This window comes from Helianthus annuus, chromosome 4, assembly GCF_002127325.2.
Source record: "Helianthus annuus cultivar XRQ/B chromosome 4, HanXRQr2.0-SUNRISE, whole genome shotgun sequence".
NCBI lineage: Eukaryota > Viridiplantae > Streptophyta > Magnoliopsida > Asterales > Asteraceae > Helianthus > Helianthus annuus.
Genome location: NC_035436.2, coordinates 162,054,456 through 162,067,201, shown reverse-complemented (window position 1 = coordinate 162,067,201; position 12,746 = coordinate 162,054,456). Strand labels below are relative to the sequence as shown.

At 33.2% G+C, this 12,746-nt stretch overlaps 1 protein-coding gene across 2 annotated transcripts; it reads right to left on the bottom strand.

Moving 5' to 3' along the window:
• Nucleotides 1-5,959: 5,959 nt before the first annotated feature.
• On the bottom strand, nt 5,960-11,740 carry LOC110937140 (exonuclease 1). 2 transcript variants are annotated; one of them, XM_022179549.2, is made up of 13 exons: nt 11,430-11,740; nt 10,218-10,337; nt 10,009-10,132; nt 9,768-9,905; nt 9,459-9,668; nt 9,190-9,365; nt 8,478-8,550; nt 8,248-8,371; nt 7,971-8,077; nt 7,831-7,885; nt 7,607-7,737; nt 6,687-6,738; nt 5,960-6,433 (listed from the first exon to the last, which is right to left on the bottom strand). In XM_022179549.2, exons 1-13 carry the CDS (start codon nt 11,588-11,590, stop codon nt 6,144-6,146), a joined length of 1,761 nt encoding a protein of 586 aa, XP_022035241.1. In that variant the 5' UTR covers nt 11,591-11,740; the 3' UTR covers nt 5,960-6,143. The 2 variants fall into 2 exon arrangements, with proteins under 2 accessions (XP_022035241.1, XP_022035240.1); XM_022179548.2 differs by having other exon boundaries at nt 7,337-7,737; nt 11,430-11,739.
• Nucleotides 11,741-12,746: the final 1,006 nt, after the last annotated feature.

Below are 12,746 nucleotides of genomic sequence, written 5' to 3'. Positions count from 1 at the left end.
CCACCTATATATCAATCCAAAACTGAATTTTCCTCCCATTCTCAATCTTTCCTTGAATAAAATTTTGCAAGCCTTACCATTTATAACCAAAAAGTTTAATATGGTGTGTTTTTAAAGTCAATTACATGGGGGTACAACGTTAGATGAATAGAGAACAAAGTTTAATGGGGCTCAAATGGCGGCACGAAAAGTCATCGAACGTGCTTTGGTGTTTTGCAGAAAAGATGGAGCATTTTCATTATGATTTGTAGGATTATGGAAAAAATAGATTTAGAAATGTGATGTACGCATACGTTATTTTGCACAACATGATTTTGAAGGATGAAGGACGTGCAATTTGCGAGTACTATGGGAAGGAGACGCAATCAAATAATCAAGGCATCTGTGATGAAGCGGGAGAATTTAACGAAAGTGAAATTTTTAGCAAACAAACACATCACAACCTTCGAGCAGATTTGGTTGAACACATTTGGATTCTTCCACGAAACAACGACAATGAAGATAATGATAATTAAAATATGTATTTTTTCTATGGGTGTTATTAAATATACCCAAAAGTCAACCTTTCAGGAGAGAGAATTGTGGGTAAGAGAGAGAAAAAAGTTGTCATTAATTACTTGAAGCATTAATTACCTAATATTTCTATTTTATTTTTTAATTATTAATTACAATTATTAGTTTTTACCTTTTATATTATTTTTTAAATGAGCATAAAGTATTTTTTATACAATCAAACTTTCATGTAATGAGTTTTTGAAGAAACACTAGTTCAAATGTTTTCTTAATCTTTGTTATAACCATACCCCTTCAGTTTTCTTAATCTTTGTTATAACACACAGACTTGACAAATGTTTTTTTGAATAAATTATTCAACTTTTAAACCGGTCAAGTTGAATAAAAAGTGGTCTGAAAAGTGTAAAAATATTAAAAGACAACAGTTTATCATATAAATGTTTTAGTTTTTTAATTTAATATGATTAATATATAAAGCTATGGTGCTTCATATCAGCAAAAACAATTCTAAATAATATTTATAAAGCGGGGGTTGAATAGTAGTTAGTTATCAAAACCAATTACATTTTGACTTTTTGCCTGATTTTGTTTTTTTAATGGAAAATGTTAATTCGCAAGATTAACATACCTTTATATTTTTTTGATTAATTAGGCCCTGTACGAGACAAAAACTTTGGCCCCCTTACTATAATATAAACTCATTAATGATATATAAAATGGGGATATATAACAATGGTGATTAGAATCCGACGGAAAACGACCATTTTCTAAATAAATACTTAATATAGTACAAAAAATCATTGTTAAATTACAAATATAGTTCGTCCATTAGTAATATATAAAATTGTAATGGTTAACTGTATATATGTATTTCTTTTTTGTTATACAAGACAAGTAGTAAAAACAAAATATAAAAAAATAACAAAATTTTATAAAATAAAATAACATAAAAACCATAATTATTACTTTTGACTTTTATAATAAAATAATGTAATAAAGTAAATAATATAAAAATATAATTATTACTTTTGACTTTTATAATAAAATAATGTAATAAAGTGTTTAATCATTACCAAGTTTGATTAATGGGTAGATTTATTCTTATATTGGGTGTATTTATCACACCCCTTTTTCTATGTTTAATTTAACTGATTCTTTTTTAAAAAGAAAAGTTAAAATTACCCGCAGGACGGCAAAGCACCATCTGAGGTATCTGCCACAAATCGCTAGATGTCCTCTTTCAAACGTCTTCCACAATCCACACCGGGTAGTGTTAGTTGATTCTATATGCACGGTGATTTCATAAAACATAATCATATAGTATCACACATAAAGCATAAATTAACAACAATTAGCTTTTTAAATATGATTTAACTATGTTTTTAACCCAGATATCATTACATATAATTAATAAACTTATAATATGTTATTCTATTTTTTTATTTAATTATGGCAAATTGGATTTAATAATCCTAACTTTCTCAATTTGGCTGATAATAACCTCAACTCAGTTATTTGCCGATAGTAATTCGAACTGGTCCACTTTTGGCCGATAATAGTCTGCGTTAAAAATAACTTAACGGAGTTAAGTTTTTTTCGAATTACAAACCGATATTTAATGGCTTTATTTTAAAACGAGGATACGAGTTGATTGATGTAAAATTTACCTCGTTTTCTGTCATTGATCAATCAGGATAAGAAATTAGTGGAATCTGATGTGACAATGATGTAGATGATAGAGACGATGCCGCAAGAGTAGCATGAAGGACAAGGATACCCTCGAGGCCTCCACCCGTACATGGTTGTTTTTGGCATGCTTCTCGATGTTAATCTTTAAGCTTCAATATCATTATGAACTTCATAATCATCTCTAGTCCATTTATTTGCAAGTCACAAAACAATTTCTCTATTTATATCACATAGATTGTTAACTCAATAGCCATACAACATCATGAACATTTGTGAATCTGTTATATTTCTTAAAAAAAATACATGTATAGCCCACTTTGTACTTTAGAAAAGGTAAATAGTATGTTAAATATATTGTATTTATAAAAAGAAGTTAGACAATCATGAAAATAGAGTGTAGAAATGAAATTTGTTTGTGATTTTTATCACTATATGGTATTACAATAAGCAACTAAGTATAAATATACCAATCTTTTATTTTTTTATAAATTTTGTCGTAATTTTTTATTCATGAATAGTGGCGAAGCTTTAGATTTTCGACCGGCCACTATTAAGCGAAAAGTTCGGGAGGTCGGACGCCCCCCTCCCCAAACTATGTTGCGCCCCTGTTCATGAAAGCCAAAAAACCATATACCTAACTTTGCCTAAATACCCGATGACATTAAATTAAATCTATGGTCATTGTCAACTTTTCTAGCCCCTCAAGATTTGGACCATCGTTGAGTTTGATTGGTTTACATCAATCAATGAGGAAAGTCTCTTAAATTCTGTTAAAAAAAATTAAATAATGTTAAAGAAAAATAAACCTGCAAACATATCCAAAACATAGATATTAATGTCACAAAGGAACATCATTGTTAGCTCTAGATAACAATTTAATCATGTTGAAGAATAGATATAAAAAGAGTACAAGATAACAACTAGACGGTGCAAGTAAATGTGTCGTTCACATGCCAAACCCTAATAGAGTAATAGGTAAATAGGTTGTTTTCGTGTGTTTATCTTATGTTAGGAGATTTGGATTATGACATCTTATAAAATTGATTATCTTAATCATGTAGTTTTCTAATCATGTAAAATGTAACGTTGAGATTATCATATAGTTTTTTTGTGGCTAAAAGTGGTTGCTAAGAAATCATTACATATATTAATTGTTAGTGGTCCAAGCTACCAACATAACATGTGTCCTATGGCCAAATAGGTCCTTGTCATTTCTGTAATATTCTTTCTGTAAATTTTCTAGTTAATTGATTGATGAATCACAGAGGAGATCATTTAATGATAAAAACAAGTACATATGTGTTTTATTTTACTTTTTATTTATTAACTAACTAAAGAGATTAATAAAATAAGTATATTATATTTAGGTACACAAATATACAATCATGACATATTATTTGGAGGTGTATAAATCGGGTTCAAACTAGGGATGAGTATTTGGTATCGGGTATCGGAATTGAATCGAAACCGATACCAACCTTTTTCGTTTTCGGTACCGGTTCGATACGGTACCGAAATTTTGGTTGATTTACCGGCAAAAACCAGTACTGAACCGTACCGTACCGGTTATTTTCGGTATCAGTACCCACTTTCTTCGTTTTTCAATACCAGTATTTTCGGTACCGGACAGGTACCATGCTCATCCCTAGTTCAAACCCTATCCAGTTCGATTTTTTTTCAGTTGGTTGACAGATTTTTCTATCAGGTTTATTAGCAATTTTGAGCATTTCAGTCCGGGTTGACCGGTTTCAAAGAGGTTTCAAATGAGAGGATTATAAACTAGTTAAAAACATACAGGTTGTACTAGTTCTAAACCGACTTTTATATATACTATTTTCATTTTCGGTTCGGGTTCAAAAACCAGGTTTTTGTGCATTTTGAATATTATTCAATAAATGGTTTGATTTAGATTAAGAGATAACTACATACATGATGATTTGGATATACTCAATTTATACGGTAGATCAAGACGTGTCACTTTTATAAAACTTACTAACTTAAAAGGGGTTCAAATGAGTCACAACCATCGACAACTATTTAGTTGCCACCACCCTGTCACCGACACCACAATCTACGCCACCACCCTAGACTCCTCTGTCAATGCCACTAACAACACCATCATTCATCACCACTGCTAATACCTATCACCACTAGCTATCATAAAAAATAGCATGTGAACTAGTATTAATATTTTGTTTTTTTTTAACGGCCAACGAATCCTCCAAATGGGCTATTGTCGTAATTCACCACATCGGGATACACTCGCCTCCAAACTGGGGAAAACCCTTACTTAGGGCCAAAGCCCGTAAACACTCGCCCGAAGGCAGTTTTTCTTAAATGACTTATTTCAACTATACAAATTGATGACTTTTAGAATGACTAAATTTGATCCAAACTTAACTTGCCCAAAACCCGTTTTGACTTTTTACCTGCCCGACCCGTATGCTCCGTGATACAATCTATATCTATACTATATAATAAAAGAAACCAATAAATGGACACTTGTCATTATTCTAGACCATCCTTAATTATAGATAATAATTATTTAATTTGAATTTTTAAATATTTATTAAATTAATATAAATCGTATCAACTCTAAATCTATACTATATAATAAAAGAAACCATTTGAGGGACACATGTTGCTCTATAAGATGGTTTCAGTTTGATAAAAAGTTTTTTTTTTAAATATTATTTGAGTATGATTATATCTTTTGTTAAAGATAAATTAATCAATTAAAAAACTTAATCCAATAAAATAAAATATGAATTCGGTACTATATAATAAAAGAAACCATTTGAGGGACACATGTCGCTCTATAAGATGGTTTCAGTTTGATAAAAAGTTTTTTTTTAAATATTATTTGAGTATGATTATATCTTTTGTTAAAGATAAATTAATCAATTAAAAAACTTAATCCAATAAAATAAAATATGAATTCGGTGGTTGGGAAAAAACAAACTTTATAATTTGAACAAATAAATGTTTTTTTCAACGTTGTCAAAAAAATCAATTTTCATTTTTTTCTTCTAATTTTTTATTTTTAGTTCCTTTCCTTTTATTTAATTCATTCTATTCTAACTTTGTTGATTCACTTTCTCTTTATTAATGTTTTTGAATGGCAAATGTCACAATAACATACTACTAAATTACGCGAAATAAATCCTATATATTTCATGCTAAAATTTGAATCCTGATATTCTCTTTAAAAAACAAGAAACTCTGACACCTAGCCAAAAGCTCAAATGACCTTTTTATTAATTTTAATCTGTCACTCATTATACTAATTCCAATTTAATAAGCCTTATGGGGTGTTAAAATTCACACACCATTCCCATCTCTATATCTCTCTCTATACATGAATATATAAAGAAAGAGATAGACTGAAAAAGGGTGTGGCATCACAAGTTTTGATCATACATAAACAAAATCTTGTTGGGTTGTTAAAAACGTGTTTTAAAATATCGTTTTGTAATTTATAATTGTTAAATCTTCGTTATTAACTATTTGATATTTTATTTACTTAACCCGTGTAATACACGGGGTTATAACCTAGTTGTTTTATATTTAAATTATAGAGGTGAGTCACCTTGCCTTTAACATTTATGCAACATATTCAATACAAACATATTTGATAAAAAAATTAGGGATTTTAAATTGAAAACCATAAGTGTAAACATGTATTAAAGGATATAACATAAACTGAAATAGATGACATAAGAAGTTTTAAAGATAATTTCTCTCTTTTACATGTTTCTTGTAGAAGTACCCATGATTCCATTGATAACGAGCAGGCCTAAATAATTCGATGAAAAGTAACTCATACAAAAACAACTAGACAAGTTAACTTTATAGCTTTACATTCAATGGCAAAGCGTTAAAAAAATTGCTCAGGTTTGCCTGCAAATAATTCGACAACACATGTTTCGAGTACAGATGATTTAAGGTCTTCGCGATGGTAATGGTTTGGCCGGGGTATAAGCAAATTTACTTATGTCATCAATGGGAGACGATCTTTTCGTAAATGTATTTCGTACGTCTTTAAGGGGGGCCCGTAGCCCGCTTGCACGAGAACCAGTTGAAGTGCATTTGAAAGATGATATAACAGACATGAATTTCTCCATTGATTTCTCTGCTATTTCGGAATATTTTCCCAAATGGGAAATATTACATCCAAATTTCTCTTCTTCTTCATCTCTTGTTGCTTGCATTGGATCATAATTGCATACACCTGAGATTAAAAATAAAACAATTTATAAGAGTTTCGAAATTTTGGACAAAAAGTGTTTCGGGTCAACCCGACCCAGCCTATCAAGTTTCAACTGTTACCAATTGAAAAGAATTTACAAACTGTATATTCATCAATACAAAAACAATGCAATTTTCATGAAAAAGATGTGTAATTGTACGCTTATTGTCATTTGAATCTCATAGAATATACGGTATTTGCAAAAAAAAATATACAAGAATTAGAAAAAAAGTACCTTGATTAGCATGAGACTGATCTGCCCGCGTGTATTTTTGGCTCAGATCGTCCTGTGTAGATAACCATGCAAGCAATTAGTAATGCTATAACTAGGGGTGTAAACAAGCCCAGAGGCTCGAGAGCTACTCGTGATCGGCTCGATTAAAAGCTCGAACGAGCCGAGCCTTAACAAGCCCGAGCCCGAGCTCGAAATAGAGCTCGTTTTGTTATCGAGCCCGAGCTCGAGCCTGAAATACAAAGCTTGTTTAGGCTCGCGAGCTTAAACGAGCCCATACAAAATTTAATTTTTTTTATATATAATATATTAATAATGATGATAACATTATTGAGCCGAGCTTTGGCTCGATTAAGCGATGTTGAAGTGAGCTCAAGCCGAGCTTTTAGCTCGTTTAAGGTTGTTCTCAAAATAGTTCGAGCCGAGTCGAGCCGAGCTCGAGCTTTGGATTTTACTCGCGAGCCGAGATCGAGCTCAAAGAAGTAGGCTCGAACCGAGCTGAGCTCGAGCTTCATAAAAACCTAACGAGCCGAGCTCGAGCCTGGTCGAGCTCGGGCTCCGCCCGGCTCGTTTACACTCCTAGCTATAACTCAAAAGGTAAATTTTGACTTTTATAGTCAACCCAATACTTGAAGCAATATGTTACATCTTACATTTTGAACACTGTCATCAACAATGGAAAACTTCCTTTTCATGGTTAATCCTTCGTTAATGTTCGTCTCTAAACGACTTTCATTTGTGTTTTCTTGATTTTTGTGCGTAAAATAACGACTTTTATTTGGTTTCGTGTTCTCTACTCTAGCTTTGACCTCAACGGAACCCGAAACAGACACGGGATCGCAACTAGAAGTTGTATTCTTGCTTGCGACGTTGACTTCATTAATTTCTTCTGAACTTTTGTACTGAAAATAACGACTTCTCACCACCACAGGTTTCTTTTGCACTCTTGTTTTGCCCTCACTTTCACCCAAGAAAGAATTAGGTTCCAACTCCTTTTGTGATGCAATACAAGGGTGTATGGTATGCGTTGAGTGTTGTACCCCTCTCATGTCGTCTGCAAGAAATTTAATCACATGATTATATCGTTAAGTGTTAAAAGCAACGAGTCTGTTAATGAGCATGGAGATTATTCATTTTTTTTTCTAACCGTAAGAAACTGATTCCATTAGCTTTGCGGTCTTTCTTGGGACAACGGTATCCACCTAAAGAAAAATAAAGTAGTCCATCATATAATGCTAAATATAATTTAAAGAAAATATATCGTAAAAGAAATATTTTTTTACTCACAATTTCTTCACTTGAGTCAAATTGAAGAATTTCACTTGTCGGACTTGTGTGTTTTGGTGAAACTCGAGGGGCCTTGAACTTCCTCTTTGCTTCAAGAGATGCAAAACCTTTTTAACATTAAGGATAACCAAAACAATAATTCTTTGATCTATCCCTTTTCATAACTACATGTTCATTTTGTCAGTCGTATTTATATGAAAAGTGAGTACGTTAATATAACTATGTATCAAATGCATCCCAACCATAACAGATAACTAAATTTTATATCTTAGGATACAGAAGTAGTTGGTCAAAAGATTTTTCTGTGCAGGCAAGTCCAACTTTTTGTTTGAGCCCTCGGGTTTGAAGCTTTTAAGATTGTATGTTCCATCAAGCACGGGTCCTTCTTTAACACAATCTCCCTGTTTGTCAAACAACAAAGATAAACACACGCGTTGGCAAAAAAAAATAAAAATAAATAAATAAAAACACTAAAACTGACTGAAAACAGAAAAAAAAATAGAATACCTGAATTGGCAGCTTGGTAAGAGGATTGATGTCTCCACTTGCTATGCCTTTGGCAAGATTTTGTGATATCGATGTGTCTTTTGGTCAAGGAACAAGAAACAGAAAAATATACAAATATTTAACGTTTATGTAAAATTTAAAGGGGAATTGGCCTGTAATAATCCCACATAGACCTTATTGGCCATTAATAATCCCACCTCAGAATATTCCCCACCAGTCCCACCTTTCCCCTATTTTTCCTACAATGATCCCCCGTTAAAAAAAAACTTAACGGAGTTAAGCTTTTTGACTAAATTACAAACAGATTTTTTAGGGCTTTTGACCAGAATGATGATTTGAGTCCATTGATGTAAAACTTACTTCGAAATGGTGCTCCAAGTGACTTGATTTTGGTTAACTGGAAATTTAAACACCCGAATTGAAGCGCCGTTTTCATCATTTGGAGCACCGTTTCGAGGCAAGTTTTACATCAATGGACTCGTATCATCATTCTGATCAAAAGCCTTAAAAAATCTATTTGTAATTTGGAAAAAAAGCTTAACTCCGTTAAGTTTTTTTAACGGGGGACCATTGTAGGAAAAATAGGTGAAAGGTAGGACTGGTGGGGGGAATATTTTGAGGTGGGATTATTAATGGTCAATAAGGTCTAAGTGGGATTATTACAGGCCAATTTCCCAAATTTAAAAGTCATACAGTAGTAATACAAGGATATGGCCCTAAAAAGTCCAGATCTTCATCGATATTGTCGGAAAAATTTGACAAAAATACAATTTCTTCCAAGACTGGATCGTAAACTCGTTGATGTTGGAAAGTCATTATTGCTTTCCGAAAAGATTCTTCATAAGAAGGTGGAACTATAATGCCACTAAACTTCAAGTGCTTAATCACCTACAATTTAAGTGCGTGAACTTATAATCTTTCAAACCGCTCATTTTTCACCTCTAAGCAAAAGAATACAATAAAAACGACAATATAACGCACCTTATCATAGCTTTTGAGTTTCTTTATCAATGCATGGGCTTTTTTCAAGCCCATTCCTGGCAAAGACTGCAAATAGTCACAGCCACTAAAAATGCACATTTCGAGAATCATTTGCTTCGTAAAACCAGTGAAATTAAGTTCTTTGTTGTTTTGTAGTTTTGAGTACCGAAACTCGACACCTTGCCCGTATTTGTCCATTTTGTAGATGATCTGTGAGTAAAAGTTAAAGAAAGTCTCGGTCTGAATTTAAGAATGCTAAGAAGCAGCTATAAAGATTTGTTAAAACCGGATATAATTATATAAACTTACTCTTGGGCAACCAAATGGTATTAAATCTGAGTCTTCAGTAATGACAGCATCGACATGCTTGCTAATGGCCAAAAATGTCATTTGGGCATCAGCCTCGTAAGGAGCGACAACGTATGATATATTTTCTGTTTTCAACACCTTCAGGATACAAGAACATTTAGTTAGTAAAAACTACGGACAGATTGGTAGTTCAACTAGTACGATCTTGGTAATTGCAAACGTTGTTTGATGAATAACGTACCTGAATTAGTTCGTATGCGATTTCAGGTGATATATCCACAGCTTTTTGATAGCATTCATAAGCTGCTGATGCATTTCCACACGACTCGTGTTCAATTGCACGTGCAAGATTTTCCTTCCTTGACCTGTGCTTGAAACACATTTTACAAATAAAAGATTTTACAACAAGCAATATATGATCAGGGTAGATACTGTTGAGAAAAAGAATACCTTGCACGTTTAATCTCTTGATCATTCTTCATTGGTAAATGACCTCCATCAAATACTAAAATAGGTTTAACACCATAATGCCGCAACAAATTCACTCGATGCATACAATAATTGACATGCCTGAGAGGTTTGTGACACGTCAAATCAGATTAAAATCTTCCCAAGTCCTACAAATGTAAATAACATAACCAAAAACATACTTCCAAGTTTTTAAACGGTAAAATGTTAGAGAATTAGCTTTTGATTATATTGTTTCTATGCATTGCATAGCAATTGACAATATTGCAATCAAACACTGCATTCACATTCTTAAAAGCATTCATTAAAAAAAAAACTTGTAACATTTCCATGATTGAAGTATTATCACATAATGCAAATCTCCAACAACTAGTTAATACTGACTATCCCAGAATGAATTGATAGCATACTGACACACGGTAAATAATGAACTTTTCTTTCTTGATGGATTTTAGTAATGTGAAAATTGGGATGAGCAAATCCCGATCCCGTCCCGATCCCAAAAATTCCGATCCCGAATTTCGGCAAAACTGGGTACCGATACCGAAATATGTCGGTACGGTACAGTATCGGTACGGTATCGGTGTGGTGTCGGTACGGTAGCGGTATATCAAGAAAAAATTCGGTATTTTGCCGGTACCGTCCCGATCCCGAAAATACCAATACCGATAATGCCAAAAAAGTGGATACCGTTTCCGGTACCGAAAAAAAATCGGTACTGTATTTTCGGGTTCAGGATCGGTGTTTGATACCAAATGCTCATCCCAATGTGAAAAAGGGTTCTACATTAGCTACATTGTTCATATGTATAGAGTCAAATTACATGCTCCAATAAACTACCTCCACTATGTTAAATTAACAGCATTGGTCTAAATACCCATTACAACAAACTAAAACCCATGACTCAAATGTCAAGAAAACTTAAAGAAATAAAAACAAAACCCTAAAAATGAACTTTTGCATAAACAAATGAACACTGAAAACAGACAATATCACATAAATAACCTTAAAAGGTTGCTCTGTGAGGTAAAATGCAGAAGTATTAATGGGTACAAACTAAAAACAACAATCAATTAAAGATCAAACGCCCAAATGAAGCTTCTAACGCCGATTGCATTGAAAACCCTAATACCAAACAAAATAACACAAAACAAATCAAACCCATTATACAAAAGAATCCAATAAGAAGATTACTTTGAAGTGGGTTCCGATTTGCATAATTCTTTACTGCAAGAAAGGGCTCCTTTGTGAAGCCAAGAGTAGGTGTCAACGGCAACCGAACAGCCCTCCAGATCCTTTATATGAATCGGAACCATGATCGATTTCAATAGAGGTAAAAGCCCCTGAATCCCCATTGATCTTCTTGCTCGAAGAACAATGCGATTGGTAATGGTAAAGAGTATAAAACCCTAATTTGTCATCGGAAGTGGGAACGATTTATCCCCAATTTTAGAGGGAATATGGCGGGAACAATTCTTGCTTGGAGTTAATTAAATGCGACAATTTATCCGTTACAACCCCTTATGTTTAGGGAAATTATAGTTGAAGACTTTGACAAAAAATTGGTGTCGAGTGGTAAACCACCATCACACACCTAAAACTAGAGTTAAAAATAACCGAATATTCAACGAACAGTTTGTGAATCGTTTGACATAAAGTTTTTTTGTGTTTATTCGTTTAATAAATGAAAGGACACGAACAAAAACGTTCATTTAGTTAAATGAAAGAATACAAACAAAGGCCATGTTCGTTCGTTTATGTTCGTGAACGTTCGTAACGTGTTGGTTTATGTGCGATAGTTCATTAAGGTTTTTACATACCATAGTGTATTGTATATTACATATTTAGTGTATTGTATATTACGTATTTAGGGGTTGTTTGGCAACCTCGAAATCAGTAAGCGTTGAACCAGTAAGAGGCTTGTCCAGGTAAGAGGCTCTTAACCAGTAAGTGTTTAACCAGTAATTATTGTTTGACTAAAGCTCTAAATAACTATGCAAACTGACTATTTTACCCATTCGAATTAATTTGTTCTAAATGAAATGTATTTGGTGGTTGGCATGTGGTGATGGCGCTGGTGGTTGGCGGTGAATATTGGTGGTAGTTGGTGGTGTTTGTCATTGGTGCTCTTGGTTGTGGTTGGCGGTGTTTGTCATGGGTGCTACTAGTGGTGGTTGGCGGTGTTTGTCATGGGTGGTGGTGGTGGTTGGCGGTGTTTGTCATGGGTGCTGATGGTTAGGGCTGCAAACAAACCGAACGAACACAAACAAGACCTTGTTCGTGTTCGTTTGTTAAGAAATATGTGTTCGCGAACCGTTCACGAACACTTATCGAACGAGATTTTATGTTTGTGTTCGTTTGTTATGGAAATGAACTTGTTCGTGTTCGTTTGTGTTTGTTTGTTAATTTTAGGCAACGAACAAAAACGAACGTTGACAAATACAAATGAGCATGAACTAATGTTCATGAACACAAATGGAAACAAACAGACACAAACAATTGTTCATGAAC

Coding starts and splice junctions, on each gene's coding strand:
- LOC110937140 (XM_022179548.2), bottom strand. CDS start 11,590: ATGGGGATTCAGGGGCTTTTACCTCTATTGAAATCGATCATGGTTCCG. Junction 10,338..11,429: donor AAATCGGAACCCACTTCAAA/GTAATCTTCTTA, acceptor CAAACCTCTCAG/GCATGTCAATTATTGTATGC. Junction 8,372..8,477: donor TTACCAAGCTGCCAATTCAG/GTATTCTATTTT, acceptor TTTGACAAACAG/GGAGATTGTGTTAAAGAAGG.